General features: G+C 36.6%; 2 protein-coding genes across 2 annotated transcripts; both read right to left on the reverse strand.

Moving 5' to 3' along the window:
* Positions 1-1464: 1464 nt before the first annotated feature.
* On the reverse strand, positions 1465-5515 carry LOC108280277 (succinate receptor 1-like). The gene is made up of 2 exons (XM_017495127.3): positions 5495-5515; positions 1465-2466 (listed from the first exon to the last, which is right to left on the reverse strand). The coding sequence occupies exons 1-2, from the start codon at positions 5513-5515 to the stop codon at positions 1543-1545; spliced, it is 945 nt and encodes a 314-aa protein (XP_017350616.2). The 3' UTR covers positions 1465-1542.
* Positions 5516-12106: 6591 nt separating this feature from the next.
* LOC108280278 (succinate receptor 1-like) lies at positions 12107-22222 on the reverse strand. Its single transcript, XM_053673811.1, has 3 exons — positions 22219-22222; positions 19692-19804; positions 12107-13039 (listed from the first exon to the last, which is right to left on the reverse strand). The coding sequence occupies exons 1-3, from the start codon at positions 22220-22222 to the stop codon at positions 12107-12109; spliced, it is 1050 nt and encodes a 349-aa protein (XP_053529786.1).
* Between the last annotated feature and the right edge of the window lie 1088 nt (positions 22223-23310).

Below are 23310 nucleotides of genomic sequence, written 5' to 3' on the forward strand. Positions count from 1 at the left end.
GTTTTACCTATGAAGACTGCATTTGTTATTAAAAATAAACCATAAAATAAACCAAGAGACTCTGTTAAGACTATGTTCCTATACTTTTGTTCACCTAGAAATTGGGTGTTCTTCCACCAAAGGTGCCATGTTATACGTTTTTTAACATTTCTAGATGTAAATAACAGTAAATGGGAGCTAAAAATTTTGATCTATTCTCTAAAATTCATCTTCTGATCTCAATCCAAAATTTTTCAGCATATTACAAAAACAAAATAATAAGCCTTGTAGTTAAAATACTTTTAACCAAAATGCATTATTGTTCATTAGACATTTTTTGTACTTGTTTTCTTCTTTTCATATACATTTCATCGCTAAATTAACCTTACCTGACAGTGTAAAAAAAAAAAACAATAGGGAGGTTTGTGAAAATGTAAAAGCAAAATGTAAAAATGTAATACATTTTACAAGCAACTGCAAACTCAACAAGGATGGAACAAGGATGGGTGAAATATGAAAAATGTCGTATGTAATTGTCAGAAAAGTCAGCAAGGTGAACTGTTGAATTGTTCTTTTTTTAGGGTTACTTGCAGATTTTAATATACACAAGATTAATGTAATTTATTTAATATTATTACTGTTTAATGTTTATCCTTTTTAGCTTTTATTTATTAGTGCTTATTACTTTGTTGTGCACAGGCTTAACAATGACTGCTTAATAATAACAAAATTAAATGAAACAAAAGAAATACAATAAATGTACTGAAAACAATATCCTATTTAAGAAGCTCAAATTTTCATTCAGAAATATTCAGTAGTAACAACAGGTGTTCTAGTGGAATAATAGAATTTTACAGCTGAAACAATAGTTCCCCCTACAGGCAATGGCTGCAAATAACTCTATTTTACATTTCTATATTTTATTGTTGGCTATTTGGAAAATATTCCAATTTACCAAGTACCATGATTTCTTTTAAATATGTTACAGAATATAATGAAATATAATACATAAATAGAATAGAAACTATATAATATAGAATATAGAATATAAACACAAGACAAAAAGTAAATCAAGTAACTGACATTTCGGACACAATATGGCCAAATTTGCAGTTCGTCTGACTGATCAACTTTATCACATGATTACAAATTTCTCTTTGGATGGGAATGGTCTCTTTCAGGATCTCTTCCATGATAATAAGTATAAAAATATAAGTCATATGTTAAGGCCATCACTGTCATCAGATCTCAACTCAATTGGACACCTACAAGAGATTTTGGAGTAATATGCTAGACAGTGCTTGCTACCACCATCATCAAAAGAAAACTAAGCAAATATATTTCAGAAGAATGGAGTTTACAGTATCTCTCCAGTACAGTTCTAGAGACTTGTAAAATCTATACCAAGGCATACTGAAGATGCTCTCTGCACTTTACTGAGACACTTTATGTTGGCTTTCGCTTTAATTTTTCAGTCATCTCTATATAAATGTACACCACAGTCAGATTTGAAAGCAAGACAATTGTTATAAGTGCTGCCTTTGCTTGATAAGTCAGACTTGCTTATGATGCAGTCATTAGCATTCTTTTCAGCTGTCTCCACTTGTCTTGCAGGGCTTCTTTAAATTTGTCTGTCATGAGGAAGTAAAAAATGGGGTTGATGGCACTATTAGCAAATGCAATTGGTCGTGTCACTATGTAAACTGCATTGATGTAGTCCTTGATACACAGTGACAAATTTAATTCAGGAAGTCGAGATGCAATACGCACATTCCTCATTATATGGATGGGTGTGTAGAGCACCAGAAACATGATTGCCGCAGCCCTCACAAGTCTTACTGGCCTTTGAAAGGATGTCCCAAGCACTTCCTCTCTTTTCATGAGTACAGAAACCATCCTTTGTGATGATATAAACAAAGCCAGCAGTGGCAGCACATATCCAGTTATGGTGAGCACTATGCTGTAAATCAGAGTAACTTTGGCCACTCCCAGTCTTGAAAAGTCACGACACGCATTTTCCTCCAAGTCCTGGATAATAAAAATGATGAGAGGAGTGATTTGAGCGTTCACCCAGATCCAATTCAGGATGGTGATGCACAACGAGGCCTTGGGAGTCAACAGGATATGTTCTCGCTGTGGATGACACAGCAGCAAGAACCGGTCCACACTTACCCACATCATGAAAAGGATGCTGGAGTACATGTTCACATGGAGAATGTAGCGATTAACCACACATAGTACAGAATTTAATTTCTTCCAATTGTAAGCGTAGTTGTAGGACAGCTCAGGTAAAGTGCACAGGAAGATGAGGTCAGACACAGACAGGTTAAATAGGTACACGTTTGTGGACTTCCAAGCAGGGAGGCAAAAGATATAGCCTAGGATCACCACTAGGTTTCCGATGAAGCCAATGGTAAATTCCATAGCATACAGAGGTGACAGGTAATATCTCTCTAATAGTGGAGTGATGACACTGGAACTGTTGTCCTGCAGCCATAAAGATTATTTTACATATAATTACTATATAGTAATTGTAATTACTATAAATGACTCTTTTTTCATGCCAGTGCAAGTGTAATTTGATGGTTATCGCTGGTGTTGTTTTCTCTTGTTGTTGTTTTCTTTTGTTTTTGTTCTGTTTTTTGATTGCACAATCCAATATTTTCTTTTTTTGAGCTCTGTTGCTGAGCTCTGTTCATGGTCATAAATTGATGAGCTGCACTAATGTGTGTAGAATGGTGCAAACTGGTTTTTTACATTCAGAATCCACCTACTCAATTGAATTTCAAATCTGTTTTGCTCCAAAAATGGGTCAGGGATAAAACAATATTTCCCTGTTAAAGTGCAACCTTAAAGGAGTCATATGAGACTATTTTAAAAGTTCATTATTTGAACTTTTGAGCCCAAGTCAGATTCTGAAAATGTGGATGATCAAGCATATCAATCGGAACCAATTTTGCAAGCATGACTTGAGCAGAGTGTTTTGCAGTGGTAAGTTTTTATTTTGTAACTCTCTTACCTTTCAGGTACGATATGATAATGGCTTAATTTGTCTTCTTCACTGTAAGAACTTTATGTCTTGAAGTGACAACAAAAAATACAGTTTAAAAAAATGTCAAATTATGTTGCCATTATGCTTTTCAAATTGCGACGTTCATACATAGTAATATCTGGACTTCGATTAAGGCGTTTTAGGCAGGTCTTGGTCAGTGTTCTCTTTTAGATAGAATAAATCCCTTTGTGGGAGACTATGAGCCTTGTAGCTTTGCAGATCATATACATACACAAATAGATACATTACACACTAAAGGAAAAGGAAAGCATTAAAAAGCATCATATGACCCCTTTAAAACTGGTTTTGTGGATGTTCATAATTTAACTGCATTTCAATATAAATAGGCTAGTTCATCCAAATACTAACTAAATACAACATATTTATTTATTAAAGCTGCAAAAAAAAAAAAATAAATAACTAGTTGTGGCTATTAAATGCAGTTAATGTAATGGTTTTTATGATGTCATACACTAGGTTTTATTTTAACCAGCATTTAAATCCATTTAAATCCACACCAGCTGGTACACACCATAAAACCACATGCACATCTGTCCTACTTTGTATATACACACCCATAAGTGATGCATAAGCTTCACAGTCAGTAGTGTCACATCTGCTTCAACATTCAATCTCATCCTTCCTTAAATGCTTTGTTTTAATTAGGTCTGGTCTGAAATGATGATCTTAAAATCAAAATAATTAGAATTTCCTTTTATCTTTCAACTCTTAAAATGTGTTTGCTTGTAATATGATCAGATCTATTTAGTAAATAGAGCTGTCAATAATAGATAATAATAAATAAATAGATAAATAACAGATAGCATAATAATAAATAAATAATAAGTAGATAGCAGTGACCCACCAGTCATCCATTCTATTGATAAAAATACACAGTGAGTACATGGAGTTTATTTAGAAATTGTTTTAATTGTGAGTCTAAAATGCACTATTTATTTATTGTAATTTTTATGGTTACTTTTTACTAAAATCAGAATGAAATCTGTGAAATATAAATCACACGATTAAAAAAACATCACTGTGCTCCACGGCACACATACTGATCACAAGAGGAGGAAACCAGGAGCTAACTTGATTAGATAGCTCTTAGTAATTTATTCACTAAAACCCAGCCCCTTTTTTATATCTGCACCATGATTACACCTGCACCGACACTCATAAAGATATATATATATATATATATATATATATATATATATATATATATATATATATATATATATATATATATATATATATATATATATACAAACTTGTTTTTGTGTGTGCACCATGGCCATGAAAATTGAAAATAGAGCCCAAATTCTCTGTGGTATGAGGTTGTACACTGAAATTAGTTCTGAAAGAGTTAATTTCACACTGGGGATTGCTCATCCCAAAACTGAGACTTATTTAAAGCATGCAAAATTTCTTTGCATAAAACCTGTTAGGTTTATTTATGTAGAAAGGGTTTAAAAGACAAAGTAAATACATGAAAACAACAAAATTAATATGCCCTTTAATTGTTCCTCATTTTATGTTACAGACTGTACAGGGTACAGACTGTAAATATCTGAATACTTGTAAATGTTAAATATGAAAATACAAAAAAGATCATATAATCCATATTATGCATAATTACTTGAACGACTGAACAAACAGATTTGGTTATGCTTCATTTGCAAATATACACATAAAACATAATTTGCCTATATATTATTTTAAATATAAAAAAATTATGATAATAACCTTTAGTAATAATGGACCTCATTAATATATATTTATACAAATGATCTATTACACATTAACTTTTGTTAAAGTATACATATTTGAAGCATTCTTACCATTGTACTGGTTAGTTTATTTGGGAGCGTAGTCAGCTTTTCACAGTTCCCCATTCCAAAAAATCTCTGCACCAGCCAATTTATAGTATTTTCATCATTGTTACATAGGCCTCTTAGACACGTGATATGGATACATTTGCAAGAGATTTATTAATACAAATATCAGGGTTAAAATATATCAGGCCAAACACATGTAAAGCTTAGGGTATTTCCAATCCAAAACACATTCTAAAAGTGAGGTCAAAAATCTAATCCCAGGCATATTTTACTGAGTGAGTGTTGCAAGCCTATGACAGATGTAGGTTCGTAGATTATGTAACTGCTTCAACTTTGCTTTGGTCCATATCAATGCTATTTTCATCCAGGATGTACCTCAGGAACTTACCTAACCTTTTGTGAATTTTTTTCAAATCTCACTTTTGTACAGTTTAACATACAAGTTATATTCAAGGAGTCAGTTACAACTGCTTGTAACTGTTGAACATGTTTGGTTTCAGATTTTGAGTAGATTAGGATGTCATCTATGTAACTGATGACAGTGATTCTGGAACTCTCAGAGGATTTTGTTCATGAATGCCTAGAAACCTGAAGGGGCATTCACAAACCCATATAGCATTACCAAGTATTTGTAGTAGCCCATGTTCGTGATGAATGACTGATGTGAATGAGGTTATATGCACTTTACAAGGCAGATTTTAATATATATATATATATATATATATATATATATATATATATATATATATATATATATATATATATATATATATATATATATATATATATTTTATTTTATTTTATTTTTTTTATTTTTTTTGCTCCCTTTACCTGTTTAATGTTGAAAGGAACTAGTGGAAAGGAGTAATGATACTTCACTGTAACTGTGTTCAAACCTCAACAGCACTTGCCTATCAAACAGGATGGCACTTTGCATTAAAATCCTTAACATGTTCCAGAGGAACCATCATACACTAAGTGGCCAAAAGTATGTGGATACCTTCATACCCATATGTGTGCCTTCCCCAAACTATTGCTATAAACATTGAAGCGCAGAATGTCTATAATGTTTTGTTGGTATAGCATTGAAATTTCGTTTCACTGGAGCTACAAGGACTAGCTCAAACCTGTTTCAGCTTGACAGTACCCCTGTGCAAAAGCAAAGTTTATAAAATCATGGTTTGCCAAGGTTGGTGTGGATGAACCTGGTTGGTGTGGAGTCCTGACCTCCACTGATCATTTTTTAGATGAACTGGCTAAATTTCAAAATCTAGAGGAAAGCCTTCCCTGAACAGTGACAGTTATTAAACAGCAAAGAGGGGACCTAATCTGGAATGGGATGTTCAACAAGTGTGATTGGCCTGGTGTCCACATACTTTTTGTCATATAGTGTACTGTATTTCTCAGCCAAAGGTCCAGGTTAGTGGAAGTAGTTGCATTATTCATGTGGGTTCCTGGATGTGGAGTTAGGGGTACTCTCTGTTCCTCTCTCAAGCCTGCATGATCTCTTCCATAGCTGTAGATATTTGCTGAAATTGTTGGACATGGCCTTGAGATGTGTCAGCAAAGTTATGAGTGTGCACTCGGTGCAGCTTTAGTATCATAGGGTAATTACTACTACATAACTACTAAATGTATTTTAGTTTTTTTTTAGAGCCAGACATTCATTCATTATCTCAAAAATTAATTAGGACTATCTAATGGTAAATGGTCTGCACTGTTATGGTGCCTTTTAACCTTAGCGGTTCTACAAAGCACTTTACACATTTGATATAGGTATTCAAGTACTGAATTTGTCAGTAACTGAGGCATATGATGAGTTATAATATAGAATAAGAATATGAGGTTAAACCTTATAGCCTTTTCATCGCTTGTGCACAATGCATTATATAGGCCTATGGGAATAACAGTCTCATGTTGTTTAATCCATAACGTGAGTGGGAGTGTGCCTGTTTGACTGCTGCTACTGTCTCCTGAGAAGGTGTACGCATTACTTCTCTCAGGGGCTCAAATTCAATGTGCTGCACGCTGACAACTACTGTAGTTAGCTAGGTACATGTGGCTGAGAAATAAATCAGTAGCACAAAAAAGAATGCAATCTGGTTATGAACAGAAATGTGTTTATTTAAATTGGTAAAAGTAAATGAATATTTAAGCTTATATTATCACATATCTCCGTGGAGAATTCTGTTAATGAAATGTTCTGTGTTTCAGTGAGCAGTGGTGAAGATAAAGTGGGGAGAACACTGAGAGAGCGACAGAGAGCGAGAGAGAGTTGGGAGCGAAGCAAGCTGTGTGTGTGTGTGTGTGTGTGTGTGTGTGTGTGTGTGTGTGTGTGTGTGTGTGCATGCAGGGCCGTTTCTAGGCATAGGCGAACTAGGAGGTCGCCTAGGGTGCCACCAGCTTTGGGGCGCCAATAATTTTCCTCAGATTTTGCAGTTGGAGCGGATTGTCACTGCATAACAGAACATCAGTAAAAGGAGATGGCAGTGTTGCAATTTTGTATCTTCGGTGAACAAAGTATTGTATTTTATCCTCAGTGAACAGAGGTAAGACCAATCAGCAGGGTTTACAGGAAAATATGTGGAAATACTCTTGTCTTATTGGCAGACAGTTAGTGTAAAGGGAAAATGGATATACCGTGTTGTTGTTTTTTTATACCAGTAAAGGGGTTGAAACTGAAACACTAACATCACTAACAACATGCTGAGCAGGAAAACTAGGTGTGTAAATGTCTATATGAGTTCCAGTTTACGTGAACATGATATGAGCGGAGCATAAGCTAACGTACTTTGCATGGCACTGTATCAATGAAACCCATACAATGATAGCTTAGTTATGCCTCCCCTCGGCTAGTATAGTCTCATGTTTGTTTAATATTTTATCAATCTGGTAGTCCTGAAAACCTGAGGCAAGTTTTATGATAAATCAAACTTTTTGTCCGATCATGTCATACATTGGCAGCTAAGTTACCATAGCTGCCATAAAGCAAAACTTTAAGCTACCTGCTGAGCTAAGAACTTTTTTTTTTTTTCCTCCATTTTTACTGTACTATTGAGGTGGGAATTGTGGTTAATATGAAGTACTGTAGGTCCATCAACAAATGATTTTTCAACCAGATTATGAAAGTTTACTCAATCACTTTGAGTAGTTAGCCATTTTCAACTCTCATTCATGAAACTGCAATTGTATTATGTGTTTAGAGGATTTTTCCATCATGTAGGCCTAGTAAAAATGAAAATAGTTATATGATATGATGCTGGTTGGAGACATTTGAATGGCTGGATTATTCATTTGCAGAATGGGGGGGATTGTGCTATGGGGGGTGGCCATTTCTCCACAAGGGGCTCTCCTATAAGTGATAAAGGGTTAACTGTATGTTTAGGTGACATATTAATGCGCTTGCTTTCACACTGTACTTTTTCAGTGCTGCTGTAATGTGTGAATTTCTTACTGGGATGAATAAAGTGATCTATCTATCTATCTGTCTATCTGTCTATCTATCTAATATATGAAATGTCATGTGGCTGTCAGAAAGGTCAATAAGATCAACTCCTAAATTTCTGTTCTTTTTTTTTTTTTTGTAGAGTTAATTTAAGATTTTAATATACATAAGTGTTAGATTTCCAAGTATCTCAGGAATCTCATATTTATGTCTTCAGATCTCCGTCAGCCCTTTCAGCCTGTTCTACAATTATTTACTTCTATTAACCTTTAGTTCTGTGCTGCTATGAGCTAGAAAGTGTGGTTTTCCACAGAGCGTTTCAGATCTGGGGAGCCTAAGTGAGCACACACGGACACATGCATGCTCACGGAGGACGTCCGTGTTTATTCATGAAACCAAGAGTATTTATACACATTTATAAGAAGCAGAGCGTGGACAGTTTCTACTGGTGCAGGGGCCAGACAGATTTAGACAAAACACACAGCACCCAGGGTCATACTTCAAAATAAGTCTACTATAATAAAGATGGCAGGTGATCAGTTCATTCAAAGAGGTAATTAAATGTATACATTCATTATAGGTATTTGATAGCAGTTCATAATATAAGAGAGTACATGATATAAGAGAATTTCCTTTCAATAAGATTTATTTAATATCACTAAATTGTAATTATCAAATTACTTTTTAATGTTTGCCATTCCAGTTTTTATTTATTATTAGTGCTTATTACTTTGCTGTGCAGGATGCCACTGTAAATGAGAACAGAGTCTTATTCTCTGTTTAATGCTAAATAAAATGAAACAAAATAATTACAATAACTGTACAATCATGTTCAAGAAGCTCCAATTATCGTTCAGAATTATTTATTAGTAACAATAGGTGTTCTAGTGGAATAATAGTACAGTATTTTACTGCTGAAACAATAGTTTCTCCTAAAGGCACATGCCTGCAAAAACTCTATATTACATTACTATATTTATTTTGTGCTATTTGAAAAATATTTAAATTTACCACGTTCCAGGATTTCTTTACAATAAGTTACAGAATATAATGATATATTGTGAATATAATCACAAGGCAAAAAAACATTCTACAAATATCAGAAACAACAGGTATATTCATAACTGGTGCCCTTAATCGTAAACTATTAGTTATTGCCACTATTAAATTATGGTTATAGTCTTTCATGTATGAATTATGAAATCCTGATCAGGGATTTTTTTTTCTCTGTGTGTTTGTACTCTTCTTTAGGCATAAAAAAATTACCTTCATTTTACTTTTACATACATTTTTCAAAAAATTATTGAAGTGTCCACCAAAGTGGATTGCATGCTTGCAAATGAAGAATTAGTGCCCACTCTAGTGGCTGTTATGCAGTTATTCTATTGAAATCCTTGCAATAGCAAGAAAATGGCTTTTGAAAAGCTGTCCACTGTAGTGACCACTGTGCATGAAAGGGTTCAACTGTGTGTGTGTGTGTGTGTGTGTGTGTGTGTGTGTGTGTGTGTGTGTGTGTGTGTGTGTGTGTGCGCGCGTGTGTGTGCGCGCGTGTGTGTGTGTGTGTGTGTGTGTGTGTGTGTGTGTGTGTTTTGACATGCTTGCTTACAAGAGTGGTTGTTTTGTCAGACCATTGCAGTGCATCGCAAGGCTCAAAACATTTGATCTACATCTGTAAGGCTCAGGGATAAAAGTAATATTTAGTGGGAGAAAACTTGAGAATCTGTAGATAGAAATATGAAGAAATATGAAAGTACAAATCAGTAAAAATATGTACAAATACTAAACAATAAATATGCTAAATAAGTATGCTTTTAAAAAACGGTTGTAGAGAAACTAATTATATACACAAAGTTTATATGCATATGTAAAAATAAAGTATGCATACAAAAATTTTAGAGGTTGGAGAAAACTGGAGAACCAGTAGGAAAACCACACAAGCCCAGGAGGAACCGTGATACACTACAGAAGTGACAATTCAGCATCGAACCTACAGCCCTTGGAACATAAAGTAATAACACTACCTTTGATGCCAATTTACCACTGCAATCATTCATCAAACATTAAGTTTTTACTATTCCTTATATGTCAGTTTGAGCATCTGAATCATGCTGAAACACTTAATTCATCCAATTTATTCATCCGGGTCAGATTTGCATGAGCCAGCAAGTTTAACTAGCTTACCCTATGGATTACCCTATGGACTCTATGAACTAAGCAACATTTACGTAATTTACTAATACAGAGAAGTCTTTAAGAAAAGAAATATGAAAGTACAAATCAGTAAAAAATATGTACGAATACTAAACAATAAGTATGCAAAATATGTGTACTTTTTTAAAAGTTGTACACAAATTAAGTATGGACACAAAGTTTATATGCATACTTGAAAAATAAGTATGCATACTAGAATTTTAAGTATGCATGTCAAAATTTAAATATGCATACTTAAAAATCAGTTTGCAAACTAAATACTGCAGGTTGGTCTACACCAGTAAGCTATAACCAATAGATTGACCTAGAACACACATTTTCTTTTAAAAATTGTCCTCAACATTCAACTCAAGCTACAAATGTAGCTCACAATGCTGCCATGAAATGTCTGAATTTGCATCTGTTTTTTTTTGTTGTTGTTGTTGTTGTTTTTTATCCACTGAAAACTCAATGGACTGAGAAGTCAAAACTTTCTGAATGCCATTTTAATCCACAGGCAAATAAATTCCTTTAATCCTAAATGATGAGTTTCTAAAGGCTAGAGGTTAAACAGGGAATAGAGTCCCTATGATGTGTGTGTGTGTGTGTGTGTGTATGTGTGTGTGTGTGTGTGTGTGTGTGTGTGTGTGTGTGTGTTTGTTTGTTGTTGTTATTGTTGTTGTTTTACTATTTTGACAGTGACACAATTTTCATAATTTTGCCTCTGCACACCAGTACAGTGGATCTGAAATGAAGCAATCAAGATGTAACCAGTAACCATTTAGAAATTACAGCCATTTTCACAGGCTCATAAGTAATTAGAAAACTAACATAATAAATATTAGGATAATTTTTAATACTTGGATGCAAATTCTTTTGCAGTCAATGGCTACCTGAAGTCTAGAAACCATGGACATAAAAAATGCGAAGTTTCTTCAGATGAAATGCTTTGCCAGGCCTTTACTCCAACTGCCTTCAGTTGCTGCTTGTGGGTCTTTCTGCCTTCAGTTTTGTCAAAAGTGAAAAGCATGCTCATTTGGGCTGAGGTCATCAGACATTTAAGAACATTTAATTTCTTTGCATGAAGAAGTCTTTGGGTGGCTTTCAGGGTATGTTTTGTGTCATTATCCATCTGTACTGTGAAGCGCTGTCCTATCAGTTTGGCAGCATTTGACTGAATCTGAGCAGACAGTATAGCTCATTATGCTTCAGAATTCATCCTGCTACTTCTATCAGTAGTTCCATCATCAAAAAACACCAGTGACCCAGTCAATACATGCCCATGCCATAAAACTGCTCCACCATGCTTGACAGATGGTGTGGGATGCTTTGGTTAGGCAAAGTCTAAACTGTCCTAACTATTTTAGATTTCAACAACAACAAAAAAAGAAACGTACTCTCACATTCGACTGCTTTTATTTTCCAGCATATTTCTTAACATCTGTAAATATTTGTATCAACATAAAATGATTCAACAACTGAGATATAAACTGGACATGTTATATATATATATATATATATATATATATATATATATATATATATATATATATATATATATATATATACACAGTACTACTATATATAGGGGCTGCACATTTATGGTGCCGTCATTAGCATCCGTTTCAGCAGCCTCCACTTGTCCTGCAGTGCTTCTTTAAAGCTGTCTGTCATGAGGAAGTAAAACACAGGGTTGACGGCACTGTGAGCAAATGCAACGGGCCGGGTAACTAGGAAACTCGAATTGATGTAATCCATGATACACTGTGACAAATTTAATTCAGGAAGCCGTGATGTGAGACGCACAATCCTCATTATATGGATGGGTGTGTAGAGCACCAGAAACATGATTGCTGAAGCCCTCACGATTCTTACTGGCCTTTGAAAAGATCTCCCACGCATCTCCTCTCTTTTCATGAGTACAGAAACCATACGTTGTGATGAAAGAAACAAACCCACAAGTGGTAGCACATATCCAGATATGGTGAGCAGTACGGTGTAGATCAGAATAACTCTAGGCTCTCCCAGGCTCCCAAAATCACGACACACTGTCCATCCATTTTGCTCCAAGTCCTGGACAATGAATATGATGAGGGGAGCGATTTGAATCGTTACCCATATCCAGTTCAGTATGGTGATGAACCATGCGGCCTTGAGAGTCAACAAGATGTGTTCTCGCTGTGGGTGACACAACAGCAAGAACCGGTCCACACTTACCCACATCATGAAAAGGATGCTGGAGTACATGTTAACATTGAGAATGTAGCGATTAATCATGCATAGTGAAGAATTAAATTTCTTCAAGTTGTGAGCGTAGTTATAGGACAGCTCAGGTAAAGTGCACACGAAGATGAGGTCAGACACAGACAGGTTAAACAGGTACACATTTGTGGACTTCCAAGCAGGGAGGCAAAATATATAGCCTAGGACCACCACCAGGTTTCCGATGAAGCCAAAGATAAATTCCAGAGCATACACTGGCGAGACGTAATATCTCTCTAATAGTGGTGTGATGAAACCAGAACAGTTCTCCTGTAGCCATAAAGATTAATGTACATATAATTAGTGCACATAAATGGCTTTATTTTCATGGCAATGTAAATATAATTTAATGCTGGTGTGTTTTCGCCCTTGAGCTCTGTTGCTATTTTTGTGGTCATAAATTAATGCATTACACTAATGTGTACAGTTTTATCTAACATAATCTGCATTTAAATATAGATAGGCTATGTACTTCATCCAAATACTAAATAAATACAACACACTTGATTATTATAACTGTTAGTTGTGGCTACTAAATCGCAATTCATTTCATAATGTCATTACAAAAACTTCTGCACAACACACATTGGGATATTAAAGAAAACATAAGGACCTGATTTGTTTGGCCACACTTAAGTATTCACTGAAACCCAACCCCTGTTTACATTTGTGTCATAAGACCTGCGCCAATGCTCATGAAAATGCAACCTTGTTATCGTGTGTGTGCCATGGCCATGAAAATAGAGCCTGAATTCTCTGTGGTATAAAGCTGTACACTGAGATTATACCTATGCAAGAGTTAACTTCACACAGGGGATGTCTCATCACAATAATGAGATTTATTTAAAGCATGCAAAATTTCTTTGCATAAAGCTTATTGGCCTTTAGCCTGTTATGTTTATTTATAAGAAAAGGTTTAAATGACTAGGTTTATACTGAACAATTACTATATTTACTTCTCCTCATTTACCATTACAGACTGTACAGGTATAAATGTTCTGAATACTTGTGTAAATTTCATATTTTAGTTTTTATATATAATAAATGTGCCACACCTCTTTGGGTTTTTAATTCCTTTTTGCAAATTTCTGATAAAAAAAAAAAAAAGACAAATCCAGAGTATGTATAATTACTTGAAAGACTGAATAAACAGAAATAAATTGCTTGAAAGACTGAATAAACAGAAATAAATTGCTTGTAAGACTGAATAAACAGATTTGCTTACGTTTCATTTGCAACTACTTACATATATTGTAAATAATCTGACACATAAAACATAATATGCCTATGGCTATACTTTTCCCTCTTGTTGAACCCTTAAAGGTTCAATGTTGAACCCTACAGCAGAATGTTTCACTATGAGATAGGGCTTCAAGGAGAACCCTTCAAGAAGGGTAAGTATTGCAAATACATTCATAACCAACCAATGTTGAGGGTAGATTTATATAAAATCAAAATAATGCATTAGGTAATAAACATAATATTTATGGATAATTCATACCTGGGTTAAATTTGAAAGAAAAACTACATCTCTTATGGGTTAATAGTAAGGCGCTTGTGCTTAAACACAGTTTGCATATTTCTTCCTAAATATTATATTATTTAATGAGGGAAAAAATAGTAACCTTAAATATAATAAACTTATGCGTAACTTTATGAATAACGAGTAGTGGTACTCATTAATATTATATATATATATATATATATATATATATATATATATAGAGAGAGAGAGAGAGAGAGAGAGAGAGAGAGAGAGAGAGAGAGAGAGAGAGAGAGAGAGAGAGAGAGAGATTGATTATCTAATACATATTCACTTTCTCAAAGTATGTATATTTGAAGCTTTCTTACCATTGCGCTGTTTGGTCTGTTGGCTTCAGGAGTGTGAAGTCAACTTTTCAAGGTTTCTTATTCCAGAAATCACTGCACCACCCATTTGTAGCACATCATCATTAAGCATAAAGTGTACACTGTATTTATTTGGTATTTTTCTAACCAGAGATCTGATGTAATGAAACAGTGATGCAATCTGATGCAATAATCACTTTGTTGCTTTTCTTCTTTCTTTCTCTGCCTCTATGTCTGTCTTTCACTCCTGTGATCTTTGTAGAGGTACAAATGGAGGGGTGATAAGTTTTGTTAACATTGTTGACTCAGATTGATGCAAGTGTCTTGTACAGTGTGGATTGCTTCAAGCTGTATTATTGTTGCTTGATCATGGTGGTAAAACAGTGCAAACAGAAACACTTGAAGTGAACTGAAAACTAGTTTAATGTCTCAAATGTCACACAAAACCTTGATAGTAGTTTATACCAGTTAAATTTTTTTTATATCAAATTTTTTCTATTTTTACTAAGAGTGGAACAATACTAAAACCAACATTCCTGAAATATAACATTGTTTTGTGTGCATTGTTTAGTTGCTTTGAAGAACATGAAAAATAATCAGGTTTTGGAGTTTTGTTTTTTTTAAATGTATGTTTCTTCCCACAGTGCATCCTGCTGGCAATACTTCCCCAAGTAAATGGAACACGTCGGGCCTGGCAATCTTTTTCAATTGCTCCAATGTCCAGTTCAGATGCTTGTGTATTCATTGTAAAGGCTTTCAACAGTGGGTTAGCATGGGCACTCTGACCAGTGTAGAGTAACCATCATTAAATTTTCCTCTGTGACTTGTGCCACTGAAGCCCTTCTATTGGTTTGGACCAGATGAGATTGTTGTCCTCACACATCACTGAGTCTTTGGTGTCCAAAACCCTGCCACCGGTTCATAGTTTATTCCTCCTCAGACCACTGTTGGTAAGTACTCACACAAGTCTTGCCATTTCAATGCTCCAACCCAGTGATCTGTTATTCAGCTCTTCACACCTTCCCTTTTCTCCTGCATCCAACAGATGGATTAAAAAAATCTGTTGGGTTACTGTTAAATATTTCCCATACCTTGATAATCAATGTTATTCGCTCACTAGTGTATATCTGTACATCTATATATCACTGCCTATTTCACCTATATGTGAAAAAAGTAATTGTCCCTAAACTTAATAACAGGTTGAGCCAGATTTAGCAGCACTGACTGCAACCAAATGCTTTCGATAACTGGAGACTAGGCTTTCACATTGCTGTGGAGGAATTTTGGCCCACATTACATAACTGTGAGTGGCAAAGGTATGTGAAGCTGTGCTTTCAATATCTGTTGTGACCCCCTTGTGCAGCAATAACTGCAACTAAATAGTTAGTAAAACTAAACATTGTCTTGGAGGAATTTTAGCCCATTCCTCAGTACAGAACAGCTTCAACTCTGCGATGATGCTGTGTTTCCTTATATGAACTGCTTGCTTTAAGTCCTTCCACAACATTTCTATTGGATTAAGGTCAGGACATTGACATTCTTTAAATATTCTTTGGTAGAACGACTTGTGTGCTTAAGGTCGTTGTCTTACTGCATGACCCACTTTCTCTTGAGATTCAGATCATGGACATTTTCCTTTAGAATTTGCTGGTACAATTCAGAATCCATTGTTCCATCAGTGATGGCAAGTCGCCCTGTTCCAGATGCAGCAAAACAGGCCCAAACCATGAATACCACTACATTATGTTTCACAGATGGGATAAGGTTCTTACGCTGGAATGAAGTGTTTTCTTTTCTATAAACATAACACTTATCATTTAAACCAATAATTTCTGTTTTGGTCTCAACCATCCACAAAGTATTTTTTAAATTGCGTCATGGCTTGTCCATCTTCGACAAACTGCAGATGGGCAGCAATGTTCTTTCTCCTTGCAACCTTGCAACTCCATGCACATCACTGTAAATTTAGGTGTGCAGCAATTATTGGCACCCTTTTCAATACTTATATATACTTAATAACAGCTCTGAGTCTTCTCCTGTAATGTCTGATGAGGTTGGAGAATAGATGGCTGAGACCATACCTCCATACAGAATCTCTCAAGATCCTTCAAATTTCACGGTCCATGCTGGGTTTCAAGTCAAGGGACTGGGATGGGTTTCAAGTCAGGGGACTGGGATGGCCATGACAGGACCTTGATTTTCTGGACAGTAAACCATTTTTGTGTTGATTATGATGTATGTTTTGGATCATTGTCCTGCTGGAATATCCAACCATGGCCCATTTTAAGCTTTCTGGCAGAGACAGTCAGGTTTTCTTTTAATATCTGTTGATATTTTATAGAGTCCATGACACCATGTATCCTAACAAAATGTCCAGTTCCACTGTCAAAAAAACAGCCGCAAAACATTAAAGAGCCACCATTATATTTAACCGTGGGCATGAGGTACTTTTCCATATGCCTACCTCTCTGTGTGTGCCAAAACCACCTCTGGTGTTTATTGCCAAAAAGCTTTATTTTGGTTTCATCTGACCATAGAACCCAATCCCATTTGAAGTTCCAGTAGTGTCTGGCAAACTGAAGACAACTGACTTTGTTTTTGGATGAGAGTATAGGCTTTTTCCTTGAAACCTTTCCAAACAACTTGTGGTGATGTAGATGACCTCGAATTATAGTTTTGGAGACTATCTGACCCCAAGACGCAACTTCTGCAATTCTCCAGCTGTGATCCTTGGAGATTTTTTGGCCAGTGGAAGAGTGTGTTGAGACAATATAGACCCACATCCCCTTCCAGGTTGATTCATAACATTTCCAGTTGATGAAACTTCTTAATTATTGTCCTGATGGTGGAAATGGGCATTTTCAATTCTTATAGCCACTTCCCATTTTATGAATCTCAACAACCTTTTGCCGCACATCACAGCAATATGCCTTAATAGAGAGAGAGAGAAAGCAGTGGGTCTAAAACAGAACCTAAGTATGCATACAGAAATCGTCTGGATTACGCATGTAACCCTGTTCCCTGAGAAGGGAACTAGATGGTGCGTGAGTTCCACGCTGTGGGAAGCAAAGTTGAGTTCCCTTTTGAAAGGGAACACCATTTATGTCTACAAAATGATAATGATAAGTCAAATAAGACCTGAGCCAGGAGAGGGGGATTCCATTAACTCCAACAACATTTTTAATCTATCAAGGAGAATAGTATGACCAATGGAGTCAAAAGTTGCACTAAGGTCAAGCAATACAAGCAAAGATACACAACTCTGAACAGAGGCCAGTAGTAGGTAATTTACCACTTTAACCAGGGCTGTCTCTCCGCTATGGTGAGGCCTACATCCTAAGATTTCAAAGTTTTGAAATCCTTACTGAGGTATGTGGCTGAAAGTTTATGAACCCTTTAGAATTTTCTATATATCTGCATAAATATCATAAATATCACCTAAAACATCATCAGATTTTCACACAAGTCCTAAACATAGACAAAGATAATCAAATTAAACAAATGAGACAAATATATTATACTTGGTCATTTATTTATTGAGGAAAATTATCCAATATTACATATCTGTCAGTGGCAAAAGTAGGTGAATCTTTGCGTTCAGTACCTGGTGTGGCCCACTTGTACAGCAATAACTGCTCAAGTGCTTCTTCTTTTTTATGACAGCTGCTGAATTAGATTTTTTTCTCTCTCTCTCTCTCTCATTACTGTTTTTGTGGTTTCCCATTTAGTGCAGGAAGATATTTCTGGTGTACTTTCCTTCTGAAAAAGGATTACTATACTTATTGGAGTTAGCTCCTTTAACCCCCAAGCATCTCCTGATGGCAGAGCAATGGCATGCACGTCTGCCAGTGCTCCCTACAACTAGGCCTCGGGTTAGATGTTACTACCCAACACTTCTCCTTTCTCCTCTCTCAGAGCCAATAACTGCTTTTCTCTGTCTCTTCAGCCAGCCACAATTTATCTCTACAATAGTGATCTGATATTATAGGCATTTCTTCTGTTTTTGTGTATATCTCATGCTAAACTGTATCATAAATGAAACAAAATCTAAGATTAAATGAAGGCAACCTTATTAAACACAAACTACAGTTTTTAAATGATAACGTTATTTATTGAAGCAAAAAAGCTATCCAATACCAATGCTCTGTGGGCTGATGAGTTGAAAGTGGAACTGTTTGGAAGACAGGGGTCCTGTTACAACTGGCATAAATACGGAAATCCACATAAGGAACGTGATACCTACACTCAAGCATGGTGGTGGAAGTGTAATGGTGTGGGAATGCTTTGCTACTGCAGGGCCTGGGCAACTTGCAATATTTTAGGGAAACATGAATTTTGCTCTCTAACAGAAAATCCTAAAGGAGAATGTTTGGTCTTCCGTCCATAAGTTGAAACTCAAGATTAACTGTATCAACAGCTCAACAGGTCAACAGCAAAACAATGATCCAAAGCATAGGAGTAAATCCTTATCCTAGAATTAAGTGAAAGACTGATCTCCAGTTATCGGAAGCGTTTGGTTGTAGTTATTGCTGCTAAAGGTGTCACAACCAGATTTTGAATTTAAGAGAGCAATTGGTTTCTAACATGATAACTTTTTTTGCTTCAATCAAAAAAATTGATAAAAACTGTATTGTCTGTTTACTCAGGTTGCCTTGTTTTATGTTGCATTTTGTTTGAATATCTAAAACTTTTAAGTAGGAGATATACACAAAAACAAAAGAAAGATGGCACATGGACACAGAGTCTGATCATCTTGCCCAGATTGTCCAATCTCTAGCACAGATGCAGGAGCAACAGCATCAGGCTTCCATGTGTCTGTAGGAGCAGTAGGAGATCCTCACAACAATTGTGATGGCAGGGGTTTGTGAAGCCCACTCAAGTTCTTCCACTCCAACCATGACAAACCATGTCTTCCTACTCTTCTTCTCCCATGAGCCCCTCCTTAAGATTCTCTCTGGCCAGGATGACACCCCATGATACCCCAGGATGATGCCAAGGCATACCTGGAGAAGTTTGAGGGTACTGCCTCATCACATAGCCAAGGAGAGTGTAGAGGATGCACATTTAAGCCCACCTGATGAGCCGGGCAATCTGTAGCCTGCTGAAGAGACAGTTGGATTACACAGCTCCAGAACATCAGACTGGGTCCAGTGCCATCTACCTGACTCCTTGACTGATGCCATCCAACTGGCAGAGGATCACATGTCCATGTACACAGAAACATAGACATGACATGTCCATGTCCGGTTTAACAGGACAGGTTCCACTCAGAACAGGCCTCGCCGTGGTCGTGCTCAGCATCATATCCAGAGGTTGTCTTTGGGAAATAGATGTATGAGTGCTGCCAGCATTGCTGCAGAGGTTGAAGGGGTGGGGGGGTCAGCCTGTCAGTTCTCAGACCATACACCGCACACTGCATCAAATTGGTCTGCATGGCTGTCGTCCTAGAAGGAAGCCTCTTCTAAAGATGATGCAAAAGAAAGCCCGCAAACAGTTTGCTGAAGACAAGCAAAGGACATGGATTACTGGAACCATATCCTGTGGTCTGATGAGACCAAGATAAACTTATTTGGTTCAGATGGTGTCAAGCGTGTGTGGCGGCAACCAGGTGAGGAGTACAAAGAAAAGTGAGTCTTGCCTACAGTCAAGCATGGTGGTGGGAGTGCTGCCGGCACTGGGGAGCTACAGTTCATTGAGGGAACCATGAATGCCAACATGTACTGTGACATACTGAAGCAGAGCATGATCCCCTCCCTTCGGAGACTGGGCCACAGGGCGGTATTCCAGCATGATAACGACCCCAAACACACCTCCAAGTCAACCACTGCCTTTCTAAAGAAGCTGAGGGTGATGGACTAAACCCTACTGGGCATCTGTGAGGCATCCTCAAACGGAAGGTGGAGGAGCACAAGGTCTCTAACATCCACCAGCTCTGTGAATTCGTCATGGAGGAGTGGAAGAGGACTCCAGTGGCAACCTGTGAGCTCTGGTGAACTCCATGCCCAAGAGGGTTAAGGCAGTGCTTGAAAATAATTTTGGCCACACAAAATATTGACACTTTGCGCTCAATTTGGACATTTTCATTTAGGGGTGTACTCACTTTTGTTGTCAGCGGTTTAGACATTAATGGCTGTGTGTTGAGTTATTTTGAGGGGACAGAAAATTTACACTGTTACACAAGCTGTACACTCACTACTTTACATTGTAGCAAAGTGTCATTTCTTCAGTGTTGTCACATTAAAAGATATAATCAAATATTTACAAAAATGTGAGTGGTATACTCACTTTTGTGAGATACTGTATATACTTTACTTCAGTGTTTTTCACATGGTTTACAATGTGGACAGTTTGCACTTTACTGCCACTTTAATTCCACTCAAATCTGCTGCTGTATCTACAATGTCTATATATATATATATATATATATATATATATATATATATATATATATATATATATATATATATATATATATCCACCTACACCAAAGTAAAGTGGAAGTCCAGATATCATACTTCTGCCCATCTATTAGCTAGATGTGTGCATGCCAGATAAATTATATAAGACTGCAACCCAAATGGGTGGTGGAGTATTATCACAAATTGGTGTCTAATTAATTGGCCTTCACCAGCCAACTGACTAGTGTAGACTAGGTCAGACATAGTGCAGCTCTCTTTGGGACCCATTTGCTTCACTCCCTAACTTTTCTCTTCCTTTTGTGTTGCAAACTGATACATCAGACAGAGGGCTGGGGAAGTTCTGTCCCACATGGTTGAGAGAGAGGACTTCTCAGTGCTGTGCATCAGCCGGAAGCTCTGAGTACTCAGTCAGATCACTTGTAGGTATGTGGCATTACAGCCATTTAAGTTCAATGTGGTCTACAGGCCAGGGACACAGATGGCAGAGGCTAATGTTTTCTCCCTTCGGGAGAGGAAGCAGTCATAGTCTGGATGGTTCCTGGAACTGCATCAGGCATTGGGTTACTGTAGCAGGTGGGGGCATGGTTTAACACAAGTGGGAGTATAGGGAAAAGGCAATTAAAATGGCACACCTGTTGCTTATTTTTGTTGGCTTATTTTAGCAAGATGTTCTCTCTCTCTCTCTCTCTCTCTCTCTCTCTCTCTCACAGTGAGCTGGGCTGGTGTGTGTGTGTGTGTGTGTGTGTGTGTCAGAGTGTGAGCTGAATGGAGTCAGAGCCACTAATAAGTAGCCAAGACTATTTGGCTATAACAATCAAGACTATTTGATCTTCAGGCAAAACTATATACTGTCTTTGTGGACAGTAATGGTGAGGCGGAGCTGGCTGTAGATTAAGGAGGACCAAAGAGAGAGTATTTCTGGTTACTCATGAAGGCACAACAACAATATAATTGCTTGCCTTTATCTTACTGGAATGACAGCTGTTTACAGTTGTCTGTCTGCATCATTCATGGTGGTGTTGGGTCACAGTTCTTTTCCAACAACCTCTTTTTGCAGTTCAGTGTTATACACCTAGGTAAGGCTGAGGACAGCCTCAATGTAATGGGAACCCTCATTGTGTTTCTTCTGTAGAGGAGAGGAATGGTCCAGTCCACTATAGAATATTACTGCAGTGGGCGTACCCATGAGGCACTGAAACAGTGAGTGGATGTACTTATAACTTACTGTACTTCAAGGATCTAAAAATGTTGACATTCTCATATAGATAGATACTTTGCATAAAGTTTCATGATGTTTTCATAAGGGGTTTCATGCAACACCACTGGGCTGCTCCATGAACTGACGAGCCAGCCATATAATTTTCAAAGTTATTTTCTTTAATGCTGAGAAGACACTTGAAGCAAAATACCTGCTTTTTTTGATGTTTGCTTCTTATAATTGGACAACCATCAATGGCACCATAAAAACCTAACCATCGCATTCTGAAGCGATTAGCTGATTGATGGGTATGAACCTATGTATGCAACATATTAAGAAATTGAGTAAAATAGAATTGATGTATTGTACTGATGTACTGATGTATGTGCAGTTTTGAGAAACAATACGAGTTGACATTTAATATTTTTACAGTTTTAATAAAATATTTTACATCAGGACATTGAATTTCAGTAGGTTGGTAGATATTACATTCTTTAATCAGGTAACAAATACATTTGGTGGCAAATTGAAGTCATTGATGGCAAAGGACCACAAGCCATGGTTAACATCTATCTGTGCAATAAAGAGTAAGAGGATCACTGGGAGAGTCAGGAATTTCAGCTGGAATTTCAACTGGGCTTACAATTCCTTCATGAAGCAGACATACAATATAAATATTTCCATAGGCCAACACATGCCAAATAATCCTTAGAGTGACACTTCATACAACCCAGGAAAGCTTAAAAGTTTATATGACTGCTGGCATACTGTGGGCTCCAACATTCAATGTAGCCTAAAAAAAGTCTATCATAAGTGCTGTTCTTTGCATGCTCTTGTGTGGCAATAGTCATTTCTTTGTTTGTCATGAGGCATAAAAAATTTCAATTTCTAGGAGACTGGTTATTTCTCTGCAGCATGGCATATAGTATGTATCCTTTAAGTCAGTAACTCCTGCAAGTAAGTCAGTAAATATCCTGAAGTATTTAGATGCTTTCAGGCTTTGGTGTGATCTGGGGGGGTCTCAGCACTACACCACAATCAAGGTCAACCTGGTCATCCTCCAACTGCACAAGCTT

This window comes from Ictalurus punctatus, chromosome 20 (assembly GCF_001660625.3).
Source record: "Ictalurus punctatus breed USDA103 chromosome 20, Coco_2.0, whole genome shotgun sequence".
Taxonomy (NCBI): Eukaryota; Metazoa; Chordata; class Actinopteri; order Siluriformes; family Ictaluridae; genus Ictalurus; species Ictalurus punctatus.

Excerpts from the sequence above, each read along its gene's own strand:
- LOC108280278 (XM_053673811.1), bottom strand. Across the intron at positions 13,040-19,691 it reads CAGATTGCCCGGCTCATCAG|GAGAACTGTTCTGGTTTCAT; the intron begins GTGGGCTTAAAT and ends TTATGGCTACAG.
- LOC108280277 (XM_017495127.3), bottom strand. The coding sequence starts at position 5,515 with ATGGGCTACTACAAATACTTG. Across the intron at positions 2,467-5,494 it reads TGGGCTACTACAAATACTTG|GACAACAGTTCCAGTGTCAT; the intron begins GTAATGCTATAT and ends TTATGGCTGCAG.